The sequence below is a fragment of the Prosopis cineraria genome, unplaced genomic scaffold (assembly GCF_029017545.1).
Source record: "Prosopis cineraria cultivar Desert tree isolate PC_DT_omini unplaced genomic scaffold, ASM2901754v1 PC13, whole genome shotgun sequence".
Lineage (NCBI taxonomy): Eukaryota > Viridiplantae > Streptophyta > Magnoliopsida > Fabales > Fabaceae > Prosopis > Prosopis cineraria.
Window position 1 is genome coordinate 34,597,746 of NW_026555344.1, and position 23,614 is coordinate 34,621,359.

Genomic DNA, 23,614 nt, shown 5'->3' on the forward strand with positions numbered 1-23,614 from the left:
GTGACATAGCACATCCTTTAAGAGCTGACATTCGCAACGGCTCACACTCCACATGCTTCACTCGACTTTCGGCCGGTCAGCCCCTCCATGGGTAGCCCTTTCTGCAAAAGGCAACTCTCAATAAAAGTATCAATGTCACAACCACAAGCCATCTGGATAGAACTCACCCTCAAAAGACGCCTCATAAGGGAAGGGTGCCTAGCTAACTTATAAATTATATTTTATCAATGTGATCTCTCAATATGAGACTCGTGATAACATTGTAAAAAAAATGTGTTGATAACCGTAATTTAGCTAAGATTCAATTTTAATTTTAATCCATCTTTTTCCCTGCGGATCTAGCTTTAATTTTTAAATTTTCAAATTTGTCATGTAGTCCCAACTGACATTATTTCCGAATCATGTGGGGCCTTGCAGATTATTTTAATTGCACATAATTTTACATTATTGATATGTCGGTATGAAATGATTTGGGTTGGAAACAGCATGGTCCTGCTTGCTGGACTCCATTACTGAATCTGAAAATGGCGAAGCTTATGCGTGCGGTTCGGTACAGTGCCTATGGCGGAGGACCTTCTGGCTTGAAGGTATCTCTTCTTCTTCTTCATTTTCTCATCACTTCATTCTCCTCCTCCCCCTCTTCTTCTTCTCCATGTTCCTTTGCGTTGATATATCTGAATAGTTAGTTGATAAACAAAATAATCAAGACTTGATGCTTACGTGTTTGGTTTCATGTGATGCGAGTAAGTCGTTAAAATTATGGTTTTCTTGTTACTTGTTCTTGCTAAAATTATGCTTTTGGTGGTTTTCAACACAAAACCAAACATACATACGCTCTAACTGTTGTTGTTGTTTCATTTCCGATGCGTGTCAGATTCCAACTCGGAAGGAGTTTTCGTGACCTCTCTCTGTTTTTGGAGCTAAAAATCATTTGTCTCCCTAATTTTTTTTTTGAAGGAATTTTGGGTATTTTATACTAAAGCGAGATAACATTTCTCTTGAATAATTTTTTTACAAGCAAAATCATCCTACCATGAGAGACCCGTCATTTTCTTTGTTATTTTTCTAAAGTTGAATAGTTATGAAACTTAGGTATCGTGATAACAAGGCATTTTTAACCCATTTTAATCATTTGACAAGAACCAAAGGGTTTAGAAGTAATAGTGGCTAGAACTTGCCTAATTTTAGCAGCAAAACGGCAGCAAAATGTATTAGAATGCCTAGTTGTTATTTTACGTGGGTTCTACAACTATTTAACTTTAACAAATAATAGAGAAGATGAAGGGTCTTTAATAAAAGGGTGATTTTGCTTATGAAAAATTGTTTAGAGGGAATATTGCATCAACTTTTGGCACAAGATGCTTACCGCACTTCTCTGAACAAAAAAAAAAAGTTTAGAAGAAAAAAATAATTTTTGATATATATATTTTATTGATTTAGAATGGCATGTGATTTGATAATGGCATGAAGTTACATGCCGTTTAAGCTACGCGGCTATTTGGCAGTTTTATTCATGTGCGCATAGGCTTGGGAAATGAACTTCCTTGTTTAAAGTACTCTCAGCAATTTTACTTGTAATTTTGTAATATTCAGATATGCTAATAATGAATATAATATGATTGCAGCATGAAGAAGTTGGGATTCCCAGAGCCAACAAAGATGAGGTTTTGATAAAAGTGGAAGCTGCTAGTTTGAATCCATTTGATTGGAAAGTTCAGAAAGGCTTTTATCGCCCACTTTTTCCTCGCAAGTTTCCCCACATTCCTGGTATTTTCTCACACTTATTTTGCTTTATCATTTCAGCTTCTCATCCATAATTTAAACTTGACAAAATATAGCAGGAACCCTGTATTTTAATTTTTTGTTTTGTTTTTAGTTCTATTTTGTTTCGTTGTTATTGGTTTTTTTAGTTTGATCCATTTATAATGTTAATCAAATGCATGTAAAGACTATGAGTTATCATTGACTAATTTCAATGTGACTCTGTTAACCCTCCTTATTTACATGGTAAAAATATGTTGTTAGAGAAATAAATTGACTGGTTATGATTAAAAATACACTAAAATATATAAAACTTTCTTTCACTTTAAGACAGTTATATAGAATCTCTCATATTTAAAAGTTTAAAATTAATTTGTGTAATTTTTTTATTTATTTACCATAGACTCCCATGTTTTTTTTTTTTTTGGGTCAAAACCACAGACTCCCAGGTTAGGAAGATAACCAAGGAGTAAAAAAAGGACTGTCTATGGTAAAAAATAATAACAATAATAAATTAGATAAGTTAATTTTAAATTTTTAAAGATAAAAGGTTCAATGCAGCTGCTCATAATTCAAAGGAGTTTTATATATTTTAATTTAAAAATAAAAAATATAGAGAAAAAATAGCTTCATTTTATATCTAACTTAAACAGGATGTGAAAGTTGAAAATGAGATTAAGTACATGTCAATAAAACCAATAGCATAGTTCAGCAAAATTAACTTCGTCGTGCCAGCTCATGGTCCGATCCTTATATATATATATATATATATATATATATTTAAAATAATAAGAACTGACAATGTAAAAAGAAAATCAAACTAAAGGACTAGACATAATAAAATAAAATTAGAAGGATTAAAAAATAAAATACAGCAACCAACTATTATATTTTTTCTAAAAAATTTATAAAACCCGCACAACTTCATTGATCAAGAATAGGACAGCTCACACCAAAATCCATACAAAGTACAGGGTTTATAATCTTAAATTTTCATGATTAAATCATCAATATACTGTATGAGATTAGTAGTATATCATATTATTTACAAATTATAAATAGGATAATCTTTTTAACGTGCATGAAGTTTCTGTTTTTTCTTCACATATTTTTTCGTGAAACTCCTGCAGTTTTTTTTTAAATTCTGAACATATTTTAGCCAAATTTAAATATTGAAAAAGTGGGCAAAAAAAAAATCTCTGTTATCTCTATTGCACATCTCACAAAGAATAATATCAAATTAATTTAATTTATGCATTGCAAAAACTTAAGAATAATTGCACTGAGGCTATTCCTTGTTGGAACAGGATTGGATGTAACAGGAGAGGTTATTGAGGTTGGCTCAGGGGTTCAAAAGTTCAAGCCTGGTGATTCAGTTGTGTCTTGGATTAACTCCTTTGTAAGTACCTCAAGTCTTTTTGTTGCACACAAATAATAACTATACTTCCACATTGCTCATGCTATACTCTCTCGGCACTATAATATAAGATATATTTTAGAAGCATTATTTTGTCTAAAATATAGGGAATTAAATAATTTTTATAATTATTTTTCTCACCATACCCTTACATCATTTATTTTTTTTAAAAAAATGATACTACAACATTGGAATTTCAATTATCATTACTAAAACACTTATATAAAATATTTAATGAGGATATAATTAGAAAGATGTAAATTGTTTAAGACATTAATGTTTCACCTAAATTTTTTTTATAATTGTAAAATAATTACTAATGCCTTGTACTCTCTTCGAACTATAATATAGAGCATCTTTTAAAAGCCTTGCTTGATCTAAAATATAAAAAATTAAATATGTTTTATATTTTTTTAATATACTATTATTTTATTATATTCCACTCAAGTAATTAATGAATGTATTTTAAATAAATTAAATATTATATTTATTTTACTTAAGAGTACGACAAAAGAGATATGAAAATTTAAAAAAAATTGAGATTTTTTTTAAGAAATGTAAATTAGTTAATAATAATTTTTATTATTGTTTTCCTTCAAGCTAGGTTAAAAGACTTATCTTATGGTTCTTGATATTGATTTATTATAGAATGGTGGTGGGCTAGCTGAGTTTTGTGTTGCTAAAGAGAGTGTCACAGCATTAAGGCCACATGAAGTCTTAGCTTCAGAATGTGTAGGCTTACCTGTTGCTGGTCTCACAGCTCACCAGGCAATCATCCAAGCTGGGATCAAACTCGACGGAAGCGATCATTACCGGAAGAACATTTTGATAACTGCAGCATCCGGTGGTGTAGGTCACTATGCCGTTCAACTGGCAAAAATGGGAAACACTCATGTGACAGCCACATGTGGAGCTCGCAATATTGAACTAATCAAAAGCTTAGGAGCTGATGAGGTTATTGACTATAAGACCACAGATGGTGCTGCATTGAAGAGTCCATCAGGTCAGCAATATGATGTTGTGATACATTGTGCAATGGGGATTCCATGGTCCACGTTTGAGCCTAACTTGAGTACTCATGGGAAGGTTATAGATATAACGCCTACTCTCAGTGGATTGATGACATTTGTTCTAAAGAAACTTAGCTTTTCCAAGAAGCAACTTGTGCCTATGGTAATGATTCCAAAAGGTGAAAATCTTCAATACCTGGTTGATTTGGCCAAGGATGGGAAACTTAAGACTGTAATAGACTCTAAATATCATTTAAGTAACGTTGAGGATGCTTGGGCTAAGATTATGGATGGCCATGCTACTGGGAAGATCATTGTGGAGTACTAGATGTGTATTAGGGCACTCTATAGTGCAGCAATCACATGTGATGTGATTTGAAGTGCCTGCAAATATTAGAAATAAAATGAACTAAATTGATGTGGTTTCTTGTTGTGCTGGTCTCTAAGATTGAGTGTTTTTCTTCTTGTTTTTTTCCCCAAGAGAAATTGTGTAATGATGTGCTCTTAGTTAGAAAATAAAGTGCCTTGTACCTTGCGATGGTATTGTTGTTCGAGGCTATTGAAGCTGGCTATGAATTAATTCAAACGGCAAAAATTTTTGGAGTTAACTAAATTCCACAACTATATTGGGATAGCCAGACAATCTATTGTAAAAGTAAACTTTTCTATTATTTAATTTATTGAATAAATAATAATGGACATTTTCCAAGGGGAAAATGCAGGGTTTTAACCTCCCAAAAGATCTAACTATCGTGTTCCATGCATATGGATTTCTGCTCCTAATATATGTACAGATGTGCATACATCTTAAATCTCAAATAAGAAGAAAATATTTGTTTTCCAATTTCACAGTCAAATTGTTATTTTAAAAATAACTTCTACAGATATTTTGTTTACAGCAGAACTATCCCTCAGTATTGTACAAACCGTAAACAAGATATGCAAGCTGGACTTGTATATTGGAATTCAACATCAAAATCAAATAGATATTCAAGATGAATTCAGCATGTAACAAAAGTTCAGAAGAATTTATGGCACTACTTTGCACATAAAGCTTCAGGAGATCAATCAAATACGTCGTTTCGCAGGGCGCCGCCATCCGTTATGGGGAATTCGAGTCGTATCTTCAACGCACACAATTGGATTTCTAGCTGCTCGAGAATTACTAAAGCCCTCTCCAGCTCTCCATTGCCTGCCTCTTCTTCTTAAAATAATTAAATCCTTTCACTTTAACAACAGATTTCAGTGCCAACCTCCTAACCATTCGTCCAACTTCTTCAGCTGTAGCTTCAGCAGCATACCTGGCAAGCTTTTGTCCTACTTTCATGTCTTTCAGACACCCAACTGAAGACTTAAGTTTTACATTTCCTTTAGAGTCCGTCACAGTAACAAAGGTATTGTTAAGCAATAGCTTTATATGAACAACATCATGATCATGCTCTAAAATATAGCTAGAAAGTTCAGCAGCCCCCATAACACCCTTACCATTTGTCCCTACAATTCTTCTCACAAAGTCCATAGGCCTGGAACTCGTCTTCGTCTCAGAATCATTCTCGCTGAGGAGGTTTACACTTCTTTGAGAGTCCGGATTAAAACCATGGGAAGCATTAAAATTTTTGTCCGAAGTGTTCCACGCAGAATTCATACTTGAAAATGCTCTAGCACGTTCTGCAGTTTCAAAAGATCAAGTTATCCCTATCAGACAACCATGTTCAAAATGAACTTATGTTGTGGATAGATTATTCACTAGCAAAATAACATCACGCGTTTCATTAGGTGTGTAACACACCTGTTTCCCTAATTTCACACTCTCAGAAATCTAATTTAACCATTAAATAAAGGTAAATTGAATGGACTAAGAAGCAGGAAAATTTAAATAGATACAAGAAACAATTTAAACAACTTTTTTGAAATGACACTAACATCAATGTACTTTTTTCTTTTTTTGCAAGGAAAAAAAAACGATGTTTAAAAGTAATTTGAACTGTTGTGGCCTATCGGACATACCTGCCCATTCTTCATAAAGGTTGATCCATTCAATCTATAATTTAAACAGTCAATTCAAGCAAGTGATAAATGCAAAGGTGGCACAATAAAATCCCAAACCCCTGTTTTCAATTCCTAATACTTTACTTGGGCCAAAAAAAAAAAACACAAAAATCTCAATAATTTCCGGCAAAGAGAAATCAGTATTACAATATCATGCCAACTAAAGGCCGCTACTGAAATGTTTGCAACCAAGTCTACAAAATCTGAGTTCTAACCTTCCAAGCCCCAGATAAAAATCATCTTCTCACAAAGGTCATCATTCAATAGGAATAAGAAAGTGAGCTTGTAGATGAGCCAGGTTCAGCTATTAGCACAAACACCAACTCTTAAATTATCTTAATTTCACCAAATCATTTTTCACTTCCTCAACTCTCGGCAGTCACGCAAGGGAACTCTCCGCTAATTTATGCCAGATTCAAAATTCAGGTCAATAATTTTCCTTTCAGAACACTCGGTATCAACTAAGAAGGAATAAAAGTTTACTATTGCTTTGCGGTAACACCGTTTTGCTGCAAAATGGCAAAACGACGACTTTTTGCTTTCTTTTTTTTTTTTTTTTGGTTTTTTTAGTAGTCGATACAAAATAAACGGATCCTAAATGAGTAAATTCCTAATTTCCTATATCTAAAGCTCACATCTTCATGTTGCTCGCGTTGAGGCATACACAAAAGTTCTGCGGCAGAACCACTGAACCAGAACGGCTGAAGCAGAACCCTACGGCATCTTCTTCTCCTCTACTCCCTTTAGTGCCATTTACAAATCTCATTCTAAAAGATTTATTTGATTTCATTTATAAGTTATGGTGCGTCTTTTTAAATAATATTTGAAAGATATTTTTTAAATTATCTTTGATAAGAGAGAAAAAATAATAGAACATTACATTTTAGATTTGTTATATAGGTATATGTTAGAAATTTTACTTATTTTTATTCTTTATACTTTTATTATATTGATACTGATGAGGTTGGTAGAAATGACTTATAAATAGGATCGAGGGAGTATTCCTCAATCTCGCAAACTCACACTCATCTCAGGTCTCCGTCTCACCGTCTCAGTCATCAGACTCCTCGTTCTTGAGAATCTCTTCAGCCTCTTCGTGATCGACTGGTATTGAATCTCGATCTCTTCGACTGCCTGTTATTTCTCAGCTTCTCCAACTGGTCGTGATTTCTCAGCTTCTCCAATTGCTCGTGACTTCCAGCTCGTGATATCTTCATTAACGGGTCAGAGCTCATGATTTCTCCGACTGCTCGTTATTTATACTTCATAGTTTATAATTAATTTCTATTAATTAATGGTTTTGTCATTTGAGTTTAGATGCTGAATGCTGATTTTAATTCTATAAATTTTGGCTTAGTAGTTTTTTATGGATATGTGCATATGGCAAAATGCTTCTCTTCTTTGTAGTTTTTACATTAAAGTAGAATTTAATTTATAATTTATTTATACATAATTTATATATTAATACTAATTATTTTTTCTGAAATATATGTATAAGTATTGTTGAATATGTGAATGTTTTGTAGTCTTTTATTTTGGATTCACTTGATGTAGTAAGAGTTGAGGGAGATGTTTCAGCATGATTTTAAAGAATTTAATTTAAAAGATAAATTGAATGTTGAATTATGGTGGGATTTTTTTTTTTCATAAGCAAATATGGATGGATTATCGCTTTATATCTAAATTAGATTTTTTTATTTTATCACTTTCTCTATAATTTTTAATATATAATATTTAAAATATATTAATTTAATTATAAATGATCCCCCTCGGTCTAACTTTGAGTCTATTTTTGAACGGTGAACTATAATTCAATCAATTTAATGTCTGATTCTCTTTTCATATTCATATTCATATTCATAACAAGTGGTATTCTATTCTCAGCAAGATCACAAGAACGGTCCAGATTCTTTCGACATCACGCATGTGGTTGGCGCTCAAACCGTAGAGGATCTGTAACTCGAAGTTCCCGTCTTCCGTTTACAGAAGCCTGGCCGCAACTGCAAGGTACTCTCAAAACCTCCACTCAACCCAAAGAGCTACTTTCAAATTGAAGCGCATCGAACTGAAAATTTCTGCCGGCAGCGCCGTGAACGATGCCGCGAACCACCACCATTGAATGCCCTGGTTGCCCTCCGTTTCGGGCTCTAACTTTCGACGCACTTGGGCTCATTAAAGGTGGTTGATTGATCATACATTCATACTCATCTCTTGGCTCTTCCAAATTCGCATCTTGTTTTGCTTCACTCTTTTGATTCGCTTTTCGGTTCTTTTGTTTGTGTTAGTTGTTGAAGCCCGTGATAAGGAAGCTGGAGTTCCACGGGTCGTCGATAGATGGGGTGAACCAGACTCCTCCAATTGCGTCTCTGCCGTATCTACCACTCACCGCAAGGCTGACCCGGTATGTGCTATGTTGACAAGATACAAAGGAGAAACATGAATTACTATTCTCTCATTATTTTCTTTTCTCTGGCATTGCAGTTATTAGCTGTAGCAAGGAGAAATGGTCGGGTACGTAGTTCTTTCATAATATCATTGAAGGTTCCTTACCATGTTTTGGTGTTCAGTCTTTATTGTTAGATTCTCAAGTGCCTCAATCTACACATCCATTATAGGTTGAGGTTCTGAACCCTGTAAATGGAGATCTTCAGGCTGCAATATTAAATTCAAATGTTACAGATATCCGGTCTGAAGAAAATGCTATTGTTGGATTGCATTTATTTGCAAAGCAAAACCTAGAGTTAGCTTCCAGGTATTATTTGTGCCTTTGTTATTTAACTTTTCAAATTTGTATGTTATGCTTGTTTCTTGTGCTATATTTTTATGCTCAATTTAGTTAAAAAAAATGATTATCACAGTGATTTTTTGTTTATTTTTCCTTTGCCTTTTTTTGATAGTTCTTGACACACATACTCATTATCTTCATGTTGTGTAACTGTAAGTCAAAAAGGTTGTTGGCTTTCATATTGGTGGTGCATTGGTTGTATGCTCATGCTTACATGGTTGATATATTTTAATGTCGTGATGCTCTTATGCATGTGTGTCTTAGCTGTGTCTCTTTGCTGCAGCTTCAAAGTTAATTCAGATTTAGTATCTTTTGTTAGGTCTTGTACTTTGCTTGCCTGCACGGCCAAGGGAAATGCAAGTGTAAAGTCCATTAATGTGGCCAGTTCATCTTCAGAATCTGCGTGTGTTAGTTCTTCAGCATGGAATGTATGTGCTGGCGGTAACATCTCATGTTGCAAGGTGGATGGAAGTGAGAAGTATGCTTTGTTTGGAGGGTGAGTCATTGCAATTTTCATGAGTATTGCGTATAAGCTGTAATAATTAATTGAATACTATCAGTATTAAACTTTTCAAATTATTTATCTTGAACTTTTATAAAGAAGGGTGTTATGGGTAGAAAATAAGGGAATGAAGTAAAAGATAGTTCCCTCAATATTGTAAAATTCACGAACTAGAAGGAATTAAGGACATTAAAGAAAAAAAAACAATGTTGTGAACTCTTGGATGATTGATAACCTGTATTATCTTAAAATAACTATTAGAAGATAATCATGTTTGTGTTTTGAAGATTATCATATGCTGCCGCAGATGCTAGAGCATGAACTTCTGCATAAATCCTGGCTTACTACCTTAACCATATATTGTGCATTCATATTCGACCTTTGTAATAATCTGTAGAAACTTGTGAAGACATTGCAGGCAAATAATTATAGGTATCTTTCTCTAAGTAGTTAATCTTCATTTAATTCTTAATGCAAACATATATTACTTAGCTTGGAGTTACTAGAACACAAAATATGAAATCACAGACACACTTTATAAAGTTTTATGCTGCTTCTGGAATGGCAACTGTTCATTTGTGCTAACGTTATCAAGTTTATAGACCAAATTGAAAGTTTTGATATTTTGTGGTTGCTCAAATTTCTTAGTTTCTTAAGTGTGAAAAAGTCTTGCACTTGCAATGTATTATAGTTATTTGGGAGTTTTAAGAAGCAAAAGCAATTCCACTGTATGTTTGATAAGGCTACGAGAGGAAAAAAAATTCTATGAAATATTAGACCTCCAAAGTAGAAATATATAAAATAGCAAGATTTTGCATTAATATAAAGGCTTGAAGCCAAAAGAAAATGATGGAGAGAGAGGTGCTTTTTAAAATCTTATGAGAAACCAATATAAGCACTAGCAGTGAATGTCTGTCATCTTATTTTGGATTTCTGAGCTGAAATATTCTAACCATTGCTTATGTCTATCGCATAGGAAAGGCGTTGAAGTTAATCTTTGGGATCTCAACAGCTCCACTAAGATATGGAATGCCAAACCTGTGAGTCTGCGTTAAATTTTTGCTCTTTCAATAATTATGTTTTTTCCCACCCATATTATCTTTTACTGTATCATATTTTGCTTTTTCCTACATGTGTAATATTACCATTTGTTTTGTGCCATGCAGCCTCCTAAGAACAGCCTCGGTATTTTCACCCCTACCTGGTTTACATGTGCTACATTTCTAAGCAGAGATAATCACCGTAAATTTGTTGCTGGAACCAACAGCCATCAGGTAATTTTAAGCAGTGACTTACTTGAAAATTTTAAATTAACCAATAAATATATTTGGAATGTGCAATAATACTTAGGGAAGCTTCCTTTCCATTGATGCTTATGTCCTTGTACCGTGTATATATTTAAGATTCTTGAAAAGGGTTATAATTTACCTACACTGTCTACCTTTTAGAATTATAGATGATATTCTTACTATGGTAAGTCATGTGTCAACGTGTTATTTATGTACTACTATATGCTGTTGTCGTAAATGGTTGTATGATGGTAACTGGCAAGCCCCTTCACTTTTTGGTGCCATGGTGAATGGTTTGCTGGGCACCATATTGACGCTTGACTGCCATTTCTTTCAGGAAACATTTTAAACATAAAAAATTTCTTAAAAACACGTAAGAAAAGAAAATAAACTGGCACATTGGGAGAATAACTAGGATAAAGTAATTTCCTAGCAGGTGAAGTCAACACTCTTGACCCCAAAAAAAGTCAGCACTTGATGTATTAAAGTGCCATTAATGCAGCCCGCAGCACAAATCTAAAATAATTTATCTTCTTCATTATTTTTTGCTGGAGGCTGTAAAATATGTCATTTATCTATAGAGGAAAGATAGAGACATAGGAGACGTGTTGGGAGAAAATTGAATGATGGGGTTAAAAAAAGGGAGGATTAGTGGTGTTATGAAAAGCCAGAAAGAGTATGTCAGCCAGTTGTATGAAGATATAAAGCATGAGGATCCTTTGATGGAGCTCACTTGTCCAAAGCTTCATAGTTAGAGAACGTAGAGGAACAACCCAAATTTTCTTTTACACTTTGCTGCGTTATTTTATCAGAGATTCAGAGACATTGCCAATGGAGCAGTCCTCCTAAAGTCAACAAATTTATTGGCTAGAGATCAAGAAAATTGTGGAATGATGTGACAAATATTGTCTGCTTTCTACATTCAATACAGGCACTCATCATAGATGATGCTTGCCATAACATAGCAATCACCAAGGCTTGTTTTTAGATGGAGGATTTTCTAAACTGCCCATGCCATTTGGCTGTGGAAGCCGTGGTTACTGCAATTGTCTACACAATTTAGTTACTGGTATCACATCCCATATAATATTTTTGATTTAGTTTCTTTCTTAGGGATGAGCATACATAGCCTTAAACATTACAATGCATAACATACAGTCTACTGAATGTCCTTTTTGTCAAATTGTATACATGGGTAAATTGAAAAAAGGTGGAGCGATCAAACTGCAGATATGTTATTTAATTCCTATATATCTTACTATTTAAGAAAAATAAAGAAGTCATTGTGTTATGGTTGAAAGAGAAGAAGAGAGAAGAGAGGTAGGTAGGAGAGAGAAGAGAGAATAGAGGAGACTTTCTGAATAATGTGGTTTATTATTAATGAACCAACATCAGCCACGCAACTGGACTTAGGGGTATTTATAGACTGACTCTTAAGTACTAATAACAGTAACAGTACCTAATTAATGACTATACTCCTGTATCTTAACTAATTCTTATGTTCTCTAATATTTACATATCAATAATCCCCGCCCCAAACACCCTTGTACTCAAGGGTCAACAAGATGAAAATCTGGAAACTGTTTCTGAAATTTAAACTGAGACAGCCATGTAGCTTCCTCATCTGGCAATCCTTTCCATTAAACTGACACTTTAGTAGTAATCCTTCCTTTCTTCCTTCCCACTCGTTTGTTCAGTATCTTTTTGGGAAAAAGCAAATCTGGAATTTCTGGCCAATCATCAGGCAGATGTTGCTGCTTTACTGAAGGGTCAGGACATAATTTGAGGAAAGACATGAAAAGTTGAATGAATTCTGGAACTAGGAGGTAATTCCAGCCTGTAAGCAACCTTCCTGATTCTCTTAAGCACTTTATAAGGCCCAAAATACCTTGGTGCTAACTTTTGAGTGCTTCTAGAGGCAATAGAAATCTGTCTATAAGGTTGTAACTTCAAAAACACCCATTGGCCGTCTTCAAATTCTTGATCAGTTCTTTTTAGATCAGCTTTCTGCTTCAGTAAATTCGTTGTCCTATCTAAATGATGTTTTAGGACTCCAATCATGCGTTCCCTTGCTTCAAAACTCCTATCCACAGCTTCAACAATTGCTGTTCTAGGCAAATAAGGAGTTTATATAGGAGGTTTCTGCCCAAAAAGTAGTTCATAGGGAGTAGCCTTGGTAGAAGGATGAAAACTAGTGTTATACCACCATTCAGCAAGTGGTAACCATCTACTCCATTCTTTGGGACTCTCCCAACACATACAATGTAGATAAGTTTTCAAGCATCAATTGAGTACCTCAAATTGACCATCGGTTTGAGGATGGTATGAAGAAGTGAGCTTTTGCTCCACTTTAATCACCTTGAGGAACTCCTTCCAAAAATTGCTAATGTACACTAGATCTCTATCACTTATCACCTCAGGTGGGGCTCCATTCAATCTGCAAATATTATCTAAAAATGCTTGAGCTAATGTAGAAGTTAAAAAAGGGTGAGATAGAGCCATAAAATGGGCATATTTGCTCATTCTATCCACTATAACCCAAATGACTTATTTTCCACCTGATTTAGGGGGCCCTTTTATGAAATCCATTGTAACACTCTCCCACAACTTCCTTGGGATAGGTAGTGGCTGCAATAGTCTCGGACTTGCCACAATTTCATATTTACAACATGCACAAATGTCACAACTCCTGACAAAATCCTGCACATCTCAAATAATTTTCTTCTACCAAAATAAACCTTTAATTTTCTGATATGTGGCTTGTATTCTGGAGTGTCCCCCTTGAGCACTATCATGCAACCATTCATTCTAAAATAAATTGTCTCAAAGCTAGACTTTCACCCACCACCAGGTTACCATTTCTTCTAAGGAATTTACTGTGGGAATATTATGTTGTTATTGTTAATGATTAGCATTTATTAGTATTATTCATTAGGCTTTATTATTATTTATTAGGTTTGATCTCTCTTGATGTATATATGTAGGACTAGTTTGTACATCAAAACATACGAATGAGAAATATTATTCTCTCCAAAATTCCGCATTTTCCATCCCAAGAGTAGGCTTTAATGCTGCCATCTTGCCTTTGTAATTCAGAAATAAGAGCCTTTAAATCTGGATCCAACTCCCAACTCTCCTCAAGCTTTTGTAATAATTCTGGTGATGATATATCTAAAGCAATCTGCAGTAACTGAGGTCTTGAGAGTCTAGAAAGAGCATCAGCTGCTGTGTTATCATTCCCCTTCTTGTAATGAATCTCAATCATAACCCATTAACTTCACAACCCAATACATCTGGAAAGGGGTCTTCAACTTCTGACCAAGCAAAAATCTGAGGCTTTGCTGATCTGTTTTTATGATAAACTTCCTTCTTTCTAGGTATTGATGCCAATGCTCAATAGCTAGCACTATAGCCAATAGTTCTTTCTCATAAACTGCAAGCTGGAGATGTTTTGGGCCCAAAGCCTTGCTGAAAAATGCAATGGGCTGATTATTTTGAAGCAAAACAGCCGCAATTCCCTTCCCACAAGCATCAGCCTCTACTACAAACTCTATTGAAATCTGGAAGTGCTAAGACAAGCGCTGAAACAAGTATTTGCTTCATCTTTCTGAATGTTACAGCAGCTGCTTCATGCCATGTGAATGCATTTTTCTTCAAGAGGTCTGTCAAGGGTTTGATTATTTGCCCATACCCTTTGATAAACCTTCTATAATACCTTGCAAGCCTTAAAAAGGACCTCGATTGTTTAATAGTAGTTGGTGTAAGCCAATCCACCACTACTTGACGTGACCTAAGTATTCCACTCTATTGTTGGCAAATGTGCCCTTGCTTCTCTTGATAAAATGGTGGTTTTTCTGCAAGATTTCAAACACTACTCTTAGATGAACATGCATATTCAAATCTGGGCTATAAACTAAAATATCATTTAAAAAAAAAAACAAGAACAATGTGGCACAAGTAAGGTCTAAAAATAGAGTTCATTGCTCCCTAAAATGTTGCTGGAGCATTGGTTAAACCAAATGGCATAACCAACGACTCATAATGACCTGAGTGAGACCGGAAGGCTGTTTTGAATGTGTCTTGAGGCTCCGTTCGAATTTGATGGTACCTAGTTCTCAAATCCAGCTTAGTGAAGCACCTAGCTTCCCTCAATTAATTCAATAATTCTTTCACAAGTGGAATAAGATATCTATTCTTGATTGTCTTCTTATTAAAACTCACGGGTTGATACACATGCGCTATGAGCCATCCTTCTTTTTTACCAACACAATAGGTGCAGCAAAAAGGGAGCTACTCTCTTGAATCACGCCTGAAGCTAGCAACTCTTCCATCATTTTCTCAATAAGATCCTTTTGAGCAAAAGAATAATGATAGGGCTTGAGATTAATAGGATCCGTGACTTCTTGCCAAAGAATAGGGTGATTATGACCATTTCTAAAAGGGGGTAGACCCTTGGGTTCATCAAAAAGCCCTTTAAAGTCTTCCAAAAGGTCACCAACAGCTTCTGGAAGTGATTCTTCTGATTGTACGGCAAGGATTTGAGATTGAGATTGACTATTTTCAGCCAATTGGAGTAGAAATACTTGGCACCGATCTCCTTTTTTTAATATCTAACTTGCTGGAAACAACCATTTGCCATTTTGATGGAGGTTGTACCTGCAAAACACACATTTTTCCATTACTCCAAGAATACATAGTAGAAGAAAGATAATCCCACAAAGCATAATGAAGGCTTTTAAGCCATTCCTAGCCCAACACAATATTATAATTGCAAAAATCTTCTCCTTTCATTCTCCATTTTAAATTCCTTCCAGCACCTGCAACCATTGTATCAGCCCATCCATCTTTTTTTTCCATTCCAACCCAGCTTCTTTGCCAAGTCATGATCAAGAAAATCATGGCTGCTTCCATTATTATCTATAAGAATCTGAATGGGTCTCCTTCCCACATGCCCTTGAAGTCTCATAGAATTCATGCCAACTTCACCTTCAATTGCGTGAACTAAAATTTGATGGCATTCAGGAGGATTTTCTTACTCATCAGGATCTGCCTCTTAGTGTTCTTGCTCTTCTTCATTAAGATTTTCATCAAGCTCTATTAATTGTAATTGCATCTCGCGTCTCTGAGAGCAATTGTGACATCTAGAAAATTTTTTATGACAATAAAAATAGAGGTTTTGTCACAATTTCATCGGAAGAATCATTATAATATCCTACGCTCCCTATTTGTCACAGTCGCATGATTTTTGCCATAGGTGCTTCATAGGTAGGTCCGAATCTCTTCTTTATAGCTTATGAATATTCTTCCCACCCTATCGCATGCCTTCTTCTCGCATTCATTAGGGCTTGATGCCATTGGAAGGCCTTCTCATCAAGATGAATACTGGCCATCATGACCTTCCATGCGTCAAGGGTTTCATCAGTCTAAAAATACTGCTCACACTTCATGAACCATCCAAGAACATCCTCTCTCTAAAATCTTGGGAATTCCATCCTGGTGAATCTAGTAGGAGGTTGGTACTCCCTTTTTGGTCTTTGTCGATGGTTCCCTTCCCCTCCATTGGAGCCTATCTTGTGATTATTGTGAGACTCATCAATGGTGCGAACAAGCTGTGCTATTTGTGCTGTAAGTGCTCCAGTATGGTTTTCAACAACATGGAGTCTTGTATCGGTTTGGTCGGCCATCTTCTATGACATTGATTGGGAGCGAGTGATGGGCATGTAAGGAAGGAAAGAATGGCTTTGGATACCACTATTATGGTTGAAAGAGACAGAGAGAAGGAGAGGCAAGTAGGAGAGAGAAAGAGAGAACACAGGAGACTTTTTGGATAATACGCTTTATTATTGACAAGCCAACAACAGCCACACAACTGGACTTAGGGGTATTTATAGTCTGACTCTTAAGTACTAATAACAATAACAGTACCTAATTAACGACTATACCCTTGTGTTTAACTAATTCTTATGTTTTCTATTAGTTACATGTCACATTGGTTCTATTATCTACTCCCATTTGAAGCTACTTAATTTTGAACGCATTCAGTTACTCTTTATGTAATAGATTGGCCTTCAAACAGGTTCGTTTATATGACATCTCTGCTCAGCGAAGGCCTGTTATCTCATTTGATTTTCGTGAGACACCAATTAAAGCAGTGGCTGAGGATATAGATGGTTATTCAGTCTTTATAGGGAATGGGTCTGGTGACCTTGCTTCTGTTGATATACGTACAGGTATGTGCAAACCTTTCAGTATATAGTTATATAAGTTTATGAATGGCTTTGTTCATTGTGCTTCCATTTTAACTGTCACTTGTAGTGATTATGATCCAAGAATTATAATTGTATAAAGAAGAGAGATGCTTGGGGTCGTTAGTAGTGATATGAATCTGTTAGCTATATATAGATGACCTTGGTAGTTTGTAGCTTGGCTTTTGGCATAATCTGAAAGTGAATTCAGTTCCTGTTCTCACTTTATTTATTTATTTATTTATCTCTTCTCTTCTCCCTTATCGTTTATCTCTATAGATTATCAATTTCTTCCTTCCATAACTAAATTATCTGGACTCTACTTCCATGACTAAATTTGCTAGGTAATTTATTTGATTTTAGGCAATGATATAAATTGGCTCGTTGTTGTCAATTGTTTGGTGGCTAAAACTACACCTTATACTTGAGAGGGTAAAGTGCCCTATTGTAACATTTAATGGAAAAATCAACTTTGGGATTCCAAATATTTTAGTGCCAGTATACAGCTGAATATTTACATTAGTGACCATTTATGATCTTTTCTTGTTACAACTTGAAATTTCTCTATTAAGAACCATGAATGAGTAAATCTGTAACTGTGAAACATTTCTTATTGATATTGGGACGCAGGGACAGATGCAGGATGATCCTGAATGTACCCTCTCCTCTTAACAAAAAGCAATTCATATTTTGTAAACAAGCCTGAGTTGGCCATAAGTAGGATTTTGGTGCAACCTCTAATTTCAACCCTTTAGTATTAAAAGTTACACTGTAGTTTTTATGAGGCTGTATCTCTTGGTTATAGAGATGATTGGTTGGTGTAGTTGTTTCATATGGTTGGCATTCATGGAATGGGCCTATGGGTATTCTGTCTAACTGAGTCAAATAAGTTTCATTGGGTAATTTATTAAATTCCCAGGCTTGTGTGAAAACAAATTTTAACTTCTTTTGCAACGTGCAATGTTCAACATTTGCTGAGGAAAAAAGTAGTTTTGCTGGCTTTGCTTTGAATTTCAGCGTGAGTGGTTACATGTAACTTCCTATTCTTATTTGTATATTTGAGATTATGTTTCCTAGTTGTATATTTGAGATTGTGTTGTTTTCTAGTTGTTCTCTGTTTTTTCTCTTCCCTCCTTTTTCTATCGATATTATCTCCTACAGAATTGTATTTTGTCTTACCATATACAACAAATTTCTCCCATTGAAACAAAAATATTTTATGAAAAAAACGCTGCTTAAATGTTTAATATCTATGAATGCTTATACCTAAAACATGTAGCACCTTGTTATGTGGAACAAAGGAGAGGGTGATAGCGAAGATGAAAATGTAAAGGTCTCAAGGACATGTTGGGGTTTTGAGCTGTCTACATTGTGGTTGAAGAGTTGAAATGACAAAAGGAGAAAGTTTTTGAGTTTAAAGCATTAATCTTGGGGATGATAAGCAACCTATTTTTGGATTCAATGTAGCAGTTTACTTCATTAAAGCTTCCTTCCTTAATGGAAGGGGATTTCTTAGACCTTTTAGCATTGCTTGCATTTTATGTTTAACATTTGATGTGACATTTTCTTTGTATGCATAATTTCCTAGATCTTTTGCAGTGCTTTCTGTGCAGCAACTACTCATTCACATTTCCCAAGCAATTGTTTGCTGTTTGCATGAGAAGGCATTAAATGTGGGCCAAAGGTCTATTTTTAGACTTTATGAAAATGCCTTCACAATTGTTAAGCTTGTGAATGACTCTAAATCACGTGGATTAGGAGCTGGGTTCTAATCAGTTCCTTTGTTGCAGTACTCGATTTGTTTTTTTAAAATAAATGTAATAAAGAGAGAATTCTTGGGATTTGCTTACATTTGTTTCCTTTATAAGTTGAGAATTTTGATAACCGCAATTTTTATTGGTATTTTTTCTTGGATTTTCTGACTTTGTAGTTATCAGATCTAATTGCATTGAGTTTAAGCTGCTATACATATTCTTATCTGATATCCTCTTGCATCTCCCGTCTCTGAGTTGATCTCTAATCTCTTTGCATGAGTTATTTTCAACTTATCATGTTAATCAATATACACAATTGTTTACAGGAAAGTTGCTAGGATGTTTTATCGGCAAATGCTCTGGAAGCATCAGATCCATTGTCAGGCACCCTGAGCTACCTATTATAGCTTCATGTGGTTAGTGAGCTTTCTTTCTGTGAAAACCTGCGGAGCATGTAGTTTATTAGAGTTTGGTCTGTCTTTTTATATCTATGTTGCTTGTTTTTAATTATAGTGTGCTATGTGTGGTCTTCTTGTCAGTGAAAATTATTGTTTTAGTTGTCGGTCATATCGTTTGTGCTATTATTCATAGGTTTTTGTTGTCCTTTTCTTCCTTCTAAATGATTGTTGCTAAAGCTCATAATCAATTGAAAAAGCACTGGTCTATAGTTTGCTGACTTCACATTTTTTGGTTCTGATAAGAACATTTCAGCTTTTATACTATCGTAATGACATTTATAAATCTCCATATTTATCATTAAAGCTGATCTCACAGTAATTTTTAGGACTGGATGCTTATCTTCGTATTTGGGATACAAAGACCAGGCAGCTCCTTTCTGCGGTATGCTTAACCCTTTGTCTTAATTATCATTATGGTATTGGCAGTGGACCATGTATTTCAAATCATGTTAAAATGTTTAGGGGTATCTATGCCACTACAATGTAAAAGAAGTGGATGATATTTTGACCTTATTTACTGTTCTTATTCAGCAATTTGATGTAATTATTTTTTCATCAAAACCCTCAAGGTGCCTTTACTTAAACAAGGGGATTGCTGTTCTCTCTCCATATCCTATTATTTTATCAAGAATGTGTGAAGTGCTCCTATATTTCTCCTGCAGAGAATGTTGCCTTGTGTATCTCCTCTTCTATGAAAAATTAAACTTTTTGTTTTTTGAAGCTGCAATAATGCATTTGCAAATGTTTTGCTTAATGCACTGATTCTTGAAATTCTATGGATTTGGAACTTGCTACTTATTGCACATCAAAATCCAACTTTTTGCTCTAAAATTCTAGGAAGTTCTGAAAAATCTTTGAAAGGTGAAATCCATAGGATGAACCTCACTTCCACTTTGATCCATTGGTGTCCTTTCTTGCCATTGAATTGGGTCTAAAGTATTCTCCATGACCTCTTATTCCCTTTAGTACACCTCCCTTTTATTGATTGAATGTGACATGCTTTTAATATTTCAACCAAGGAGTTGCTTATATATGCTAATTTATAATTTTCACTGAATAAAACAATACATCTCTAAAGCAAAAGTGGCTCATATCAGATTATTTAAAAAAAAAAAAAAACAGCTCATATCAGAGCGGGTCAGGCAAATTTTTATGTAAAAATTGACTTTTTTTTAATATAACAATTTTCTAGAGATAATTTCATCACAGGTGCATCTTGGTCCTTCTAAAACAAAATAAAACACCAAAGATATAGGGAAATAAATGTAAGAGTTGATTCTGGATCCCCATTAGAAACCTATTAGCTAAAATCCAGATCCTCTTTTATATTACGTCTTCACTGAGAGTCCATTCATATGGGCTAACTTCCTCAGAAGTAATTATTTGTCAGAGGATCTGATGAAGAATAATTGCAATATTGATAATCAAGAAATATGATGGCATTTTTGAATCGCATGACAATTTCAATAGTGGTTATCTTTAATAATGTTTTATTTTGAAACTACCTGTTGTATTGTTACCTTTTGAAAAGCACCATTTCTCAACTTGAACTAGGTAGGTTACTTAGTGATTGATTGTCCAAACTCTTTGTAGAATTTACTGATCATATTGTGATACTGAATTGTATGAGGAAAAGATAGAAAAGAGAAGAGATAGTAGAGAGAGGAAGAGGGGGGAGGGGGAAGAGAAGGAAGGCAAAAAGAGATGAGATGAGAGATACTGAATGAATTCACTCATTGATTAACAGCAGCGGAATTACAAATGTCTAATTATCTTTTTTATAGCCTATTGTTCTCATGGTCACTAACAAACTACTGACCGGTTTTCTCTTTCTTTTTATATTTACATATCATAATGATGGGTTTACTAAATTAGAAAAATTTCAGATAACTAGGAACTTTATCATAATGAAAAACTTTTCCTCATGCAGGTCTTCCTGAAGCAACATCTTATGCATGCTGTTTTTGACTGTAACTTCATCAGTGAAGGTTTGTCTGTTTCTTCTTTCTTTTTTTAATGCTGCAAATTAAAGTCCTTTTGAGATCAAGGAATGTAATTTGGCAGAGTAATTTGTTTCTCTGCTTTAGTTTATTTGATGAATAATAAAGAGTACATATAGCCCAGAAAACTAGGGTTACATGCCATAGAATATAATCTAATCTAATCAGATTGTAATCAGATTTTATTCCCTAAAATCTGCTAATAATAAAAGCAGAAAATAAATTTGTTTAAGCCCTAATCAGACCCATTAAGGATAATGGGCCTAAGCCAAATAGTGATGGCTTGCAACACTTCCCTCAAGCTGGTGAGTAGATGTCAACTATTCCCAGCTTGCTTGTTAAGTTTCCAAACTTGGGCTTGGCTGTAGAGCATATTTTCCATCTGCAACCTTGGTGTATATCTAACTTCAACCTGTTTGCTATCAAGCTTCTCCTTGATGACATGTCTATCTATGTCAACATGTTTGGTCCCATCACGGTGAATAGGATTTTTGACAATTCCAATGGTAGCCAAATTATCACAGAAGAACTTCATAGGACCTTCATGAGTTATATGTAGCTCCTTTTTTTTTTTCCCTAGTGGAAGTGGAATGTTATTAACAAATATGTACAAGTTTACAAACAAGAGAAAAAAGACATGAGCATCACGATCAACGGTTTTCACCAGATCATGTGCTTTAAAAGTGGCGTCAACTAAGTTACAAATAGAGAGTACAATGCTATAAGGTTCATTAACCTCATCTAAGAAGATTTGTATTTCTACTAGCCTAGAGTTTCCAACAAAGGGTGCCAAGGCCAAGTCTCCAGTGTGTGCCCATGACATGCAGGTTTAGATTCCAAAGCATCCACTTATCGATCTGTTTTATGACTTCTGACTTCTAGTTGACTTCCATTAAGTAAATAGTTGAAAGCAGATTCTCATATCACCTGATGGATTCCTAAAGCAAGTTGTCATTTTAGCAGTGAAGGGAACTGTCAGTGAGAAAAGAAGTGGGTGTTGGTTTTGGTACCTAAGCCAAAAATAGGGTAGGAATTTCCTTCATTATGGAATATTGTGACATAGAGCACTTGATGGGCAAGATACACCCAAAGCAATAGGTTCTTGTGGCCAAAAATGAGGGAAGTTGTCTCAGTATTTTTTTTTTTTTTTTAATGAAAGAAAAGTATAGATGAGTTGGGTCCTGGGGTTTATCAAGATCAGGGCATACCTTTAAATTCAAGGAGCGCTTACATGTAATTATAGATTGCCTACCAACAAATACTAACATTGGCAATCTTTATTAACTGGACCAACATTTGTTGGTTCTCTTACAGTGTATTGATTTAAACATCAAGGATTTCATTTTGTTTCGGATCCATGCGAGATTGACATTTGGAAGGTCCTAGTTTTTGTGTAAGGCTCCCAAAACTTACTTTGTGGAGTCCCTATTATTTTTGTTTTTCTTATTTGATGAATCTGGTTGAGTAATTTTTTTTTTTATGATTATAATATAATAATATATTGAGGCATCATTTCTCAGTGTCTGTTGTTGATTGACATTTAATGCTACCACTAATGTTAATGTCTCTCATGTGCAAAATAGAAAACCAACTCACAAACGAAGAGCAAACTAATGATGATGTCATGCTTGGTGAACAATTCGATGCATTGCTTCTGAAAAGAAAGAATTCTGAAAGCAAGGAAACCATTGCGGACACAAAAGATAGAAAAAAGAAGAAATCTAAGAAGATCAAAGATCACAAGAAATCAAAAGAAGATAGTCGAAGCGACACGAGATGAAGCAAGTCAAATGCAAGAAAAAAAAAAATCTAGTCAGAATTGGAAATTCCTGGTGAAGGGTTGTGATTAAGATGTATTAACCTCTGCATGATGGCACATGGAAATCTGAAAACAAGATCAAAGTAGAGTTGGTCATTCTGAAATTGGACTAGCTTGAAGATGAAATTTTGAAAAGAAACCATCCAGTTGATGATGTTGTTCAATTTTGTGAGTTGCTTGTGTACAAGTAATTATGTTTTTATTTATTTTTCATAGGGTAGGTAAAATCATATCTCCTGAAGTATTTCTGACCAAGTATTCAGAGGGGCACATTTTTGTTGGACTCACGAGTAGAGATGTGGTTTATTATTCGCTTCTTTTTTCGGTCCTTATTTTGCGTGATCTGGTGAAAGTAGCGGTCATTATGCTTTTCATTTCAATTGCAGTTTCTGTAGAATGTTATCACAGAAAATGATACGTGAATAAATAATTCAATAAAATTAAAAGTGAGTCTTGGGTTTTGGTCGTAGCAATGATTTATAATTTATAATATATATGACCTATGATATAAATTTATAAAGATAC

At 34.6% G+C, this 23,614-nt stretch overlaps 3 protein-coding genes across 4 annotated transcripts; 2 read left to right on the forward strand and 1 right to left on the reverse strand.

Annotated features, from left to right (window-relative positions):
* The first annotated feature begins 452 nt into the window (after positions 1-452).
* LOC129291510 (quinone-oxidoreductase homolog, chloroplastic-like) lies at positions 453-4,740 on the forward strand. Its single transcript, XM_054928909.1, has 4 exons — positions 453-587; positions 1,626-1,767; positions 3,069-3,160; positions 3,827-4,740. The coding sequence occupies exons 1-4, from the start codon at positions 525-527 to the stop codon at positions 4,514-4,516; spliced, it is 987 nt and encodes a 328-aa protein (XP_054784884.1). The 5' UTR covers positions 453-524; the 3' UTR covers positions 4,517-4,740.
* A 381-nt stretch (positions 4,741-5,121) lies between these two features.
* LOC129291190 (probable ribosomal protein S11, mitochondrial) lies at positions 5,122-6,492 on the reverse strand. Its single transcript, XM_054928428.1, is given in 3 exon segments — positions 5,122-5,365; positions 5,367-5,856; positions 6,453-6,492. Coding segments are annotated over 3 exon segments (624 nt in total). The 5' UTR covers positions 6,478-6,492; the 3' UTR covers positions 5,122-5,256.
* Positions 6,493-7,225: 733 nt separating this feature from the next.
* Positions 7,226-23,406, forward strand: LOC129291189 (uncharacterized). 2 transcript variants are annotated; one of them, XM_054928427.1, is made up of 14 exons: positions 7,226-7,460; positions 8,122-8,244; positions 8,323-8,415; positions 8,523-8,638; positions 8,719-8,748; positions 8,853-8,989; positions 9,342-9,518; positions 10,501-10,564; positions 10,691-10,798; positions 16,890-17,043; positions 19,139-19,228; positions 19,597-19,652; positions 21,201-21,258; positions 22,854-23,406. In XM_054928427.1, exons 3-14 carry the CDS (start codon positions 8,334-8,336, stop codon positions 23,048-23,050), a joined length of 1,269 nt encoding a protein of 422 aa, XP_054784402.1. In that variant the 5' UTR covers positions 7,226-7,460; positions 8,122-8,244; positions 8,323-8,333; the 3' UTR covers positions 23,051-23,406. The 2 variants fall into 2 exon arrangements, with proteins under 2 accessions (XP_054784402.1, XP_054784401.1); XM_054928426.1 differs by having other exon boundaries at positions 7,228-7,460; positions 8,126-8,415.
* Positions 23,407-23,614: the final 208 nt, after the last annotated feature.

Excerpts from the sequence above, each read along its gene's own strand:
- LOC129291189 (XM_054928427.1), top strand. The coding sequence starts at position 8,334 with ATGCCGCGAACCACCACCATTGAATGCCCTGGTTGCCCTCCGTTTCGG. Across the intron at positions 8,416-8,522 it reads CGCACTTGGGCTCATTAAAG|TTGTTGAAGCCCGTGATAAG; the intron begins GTGGTTGATTGA and ends TGTTTGTGTTAG. Across the intron at positions 21,259-22,853 it reads CTGTAACTTCATCAGTGAAG|AAAACCAACTCACAAACGAA; the intron begins GTTTGTCTGTTT and ends TGTGCAAAATAG.
- LOC129291510 (XM_054928909.1), top strand. The coding sequence starts at position 525 with ATGGCGAAGCTTATGCGTGCGGTTCGGTACAGTGCCTATGGCGGAGGA. Across the intron at positions 588-1,625 it reads GAGGACCTTCTGGCTTGAAG|CATGAAGAAGTTGGGATTCC; the intron begins GTATCTCTTCTT and ends ATATGATTGCAG. Across the intron at positions 1,768-3,068 it reads CAAGTTTCCCCACATTCCTG|GATTGGATGTAACAGGAGAG; the intron begins GTATTTTCTCAC and ends TTGTTGGAACAG.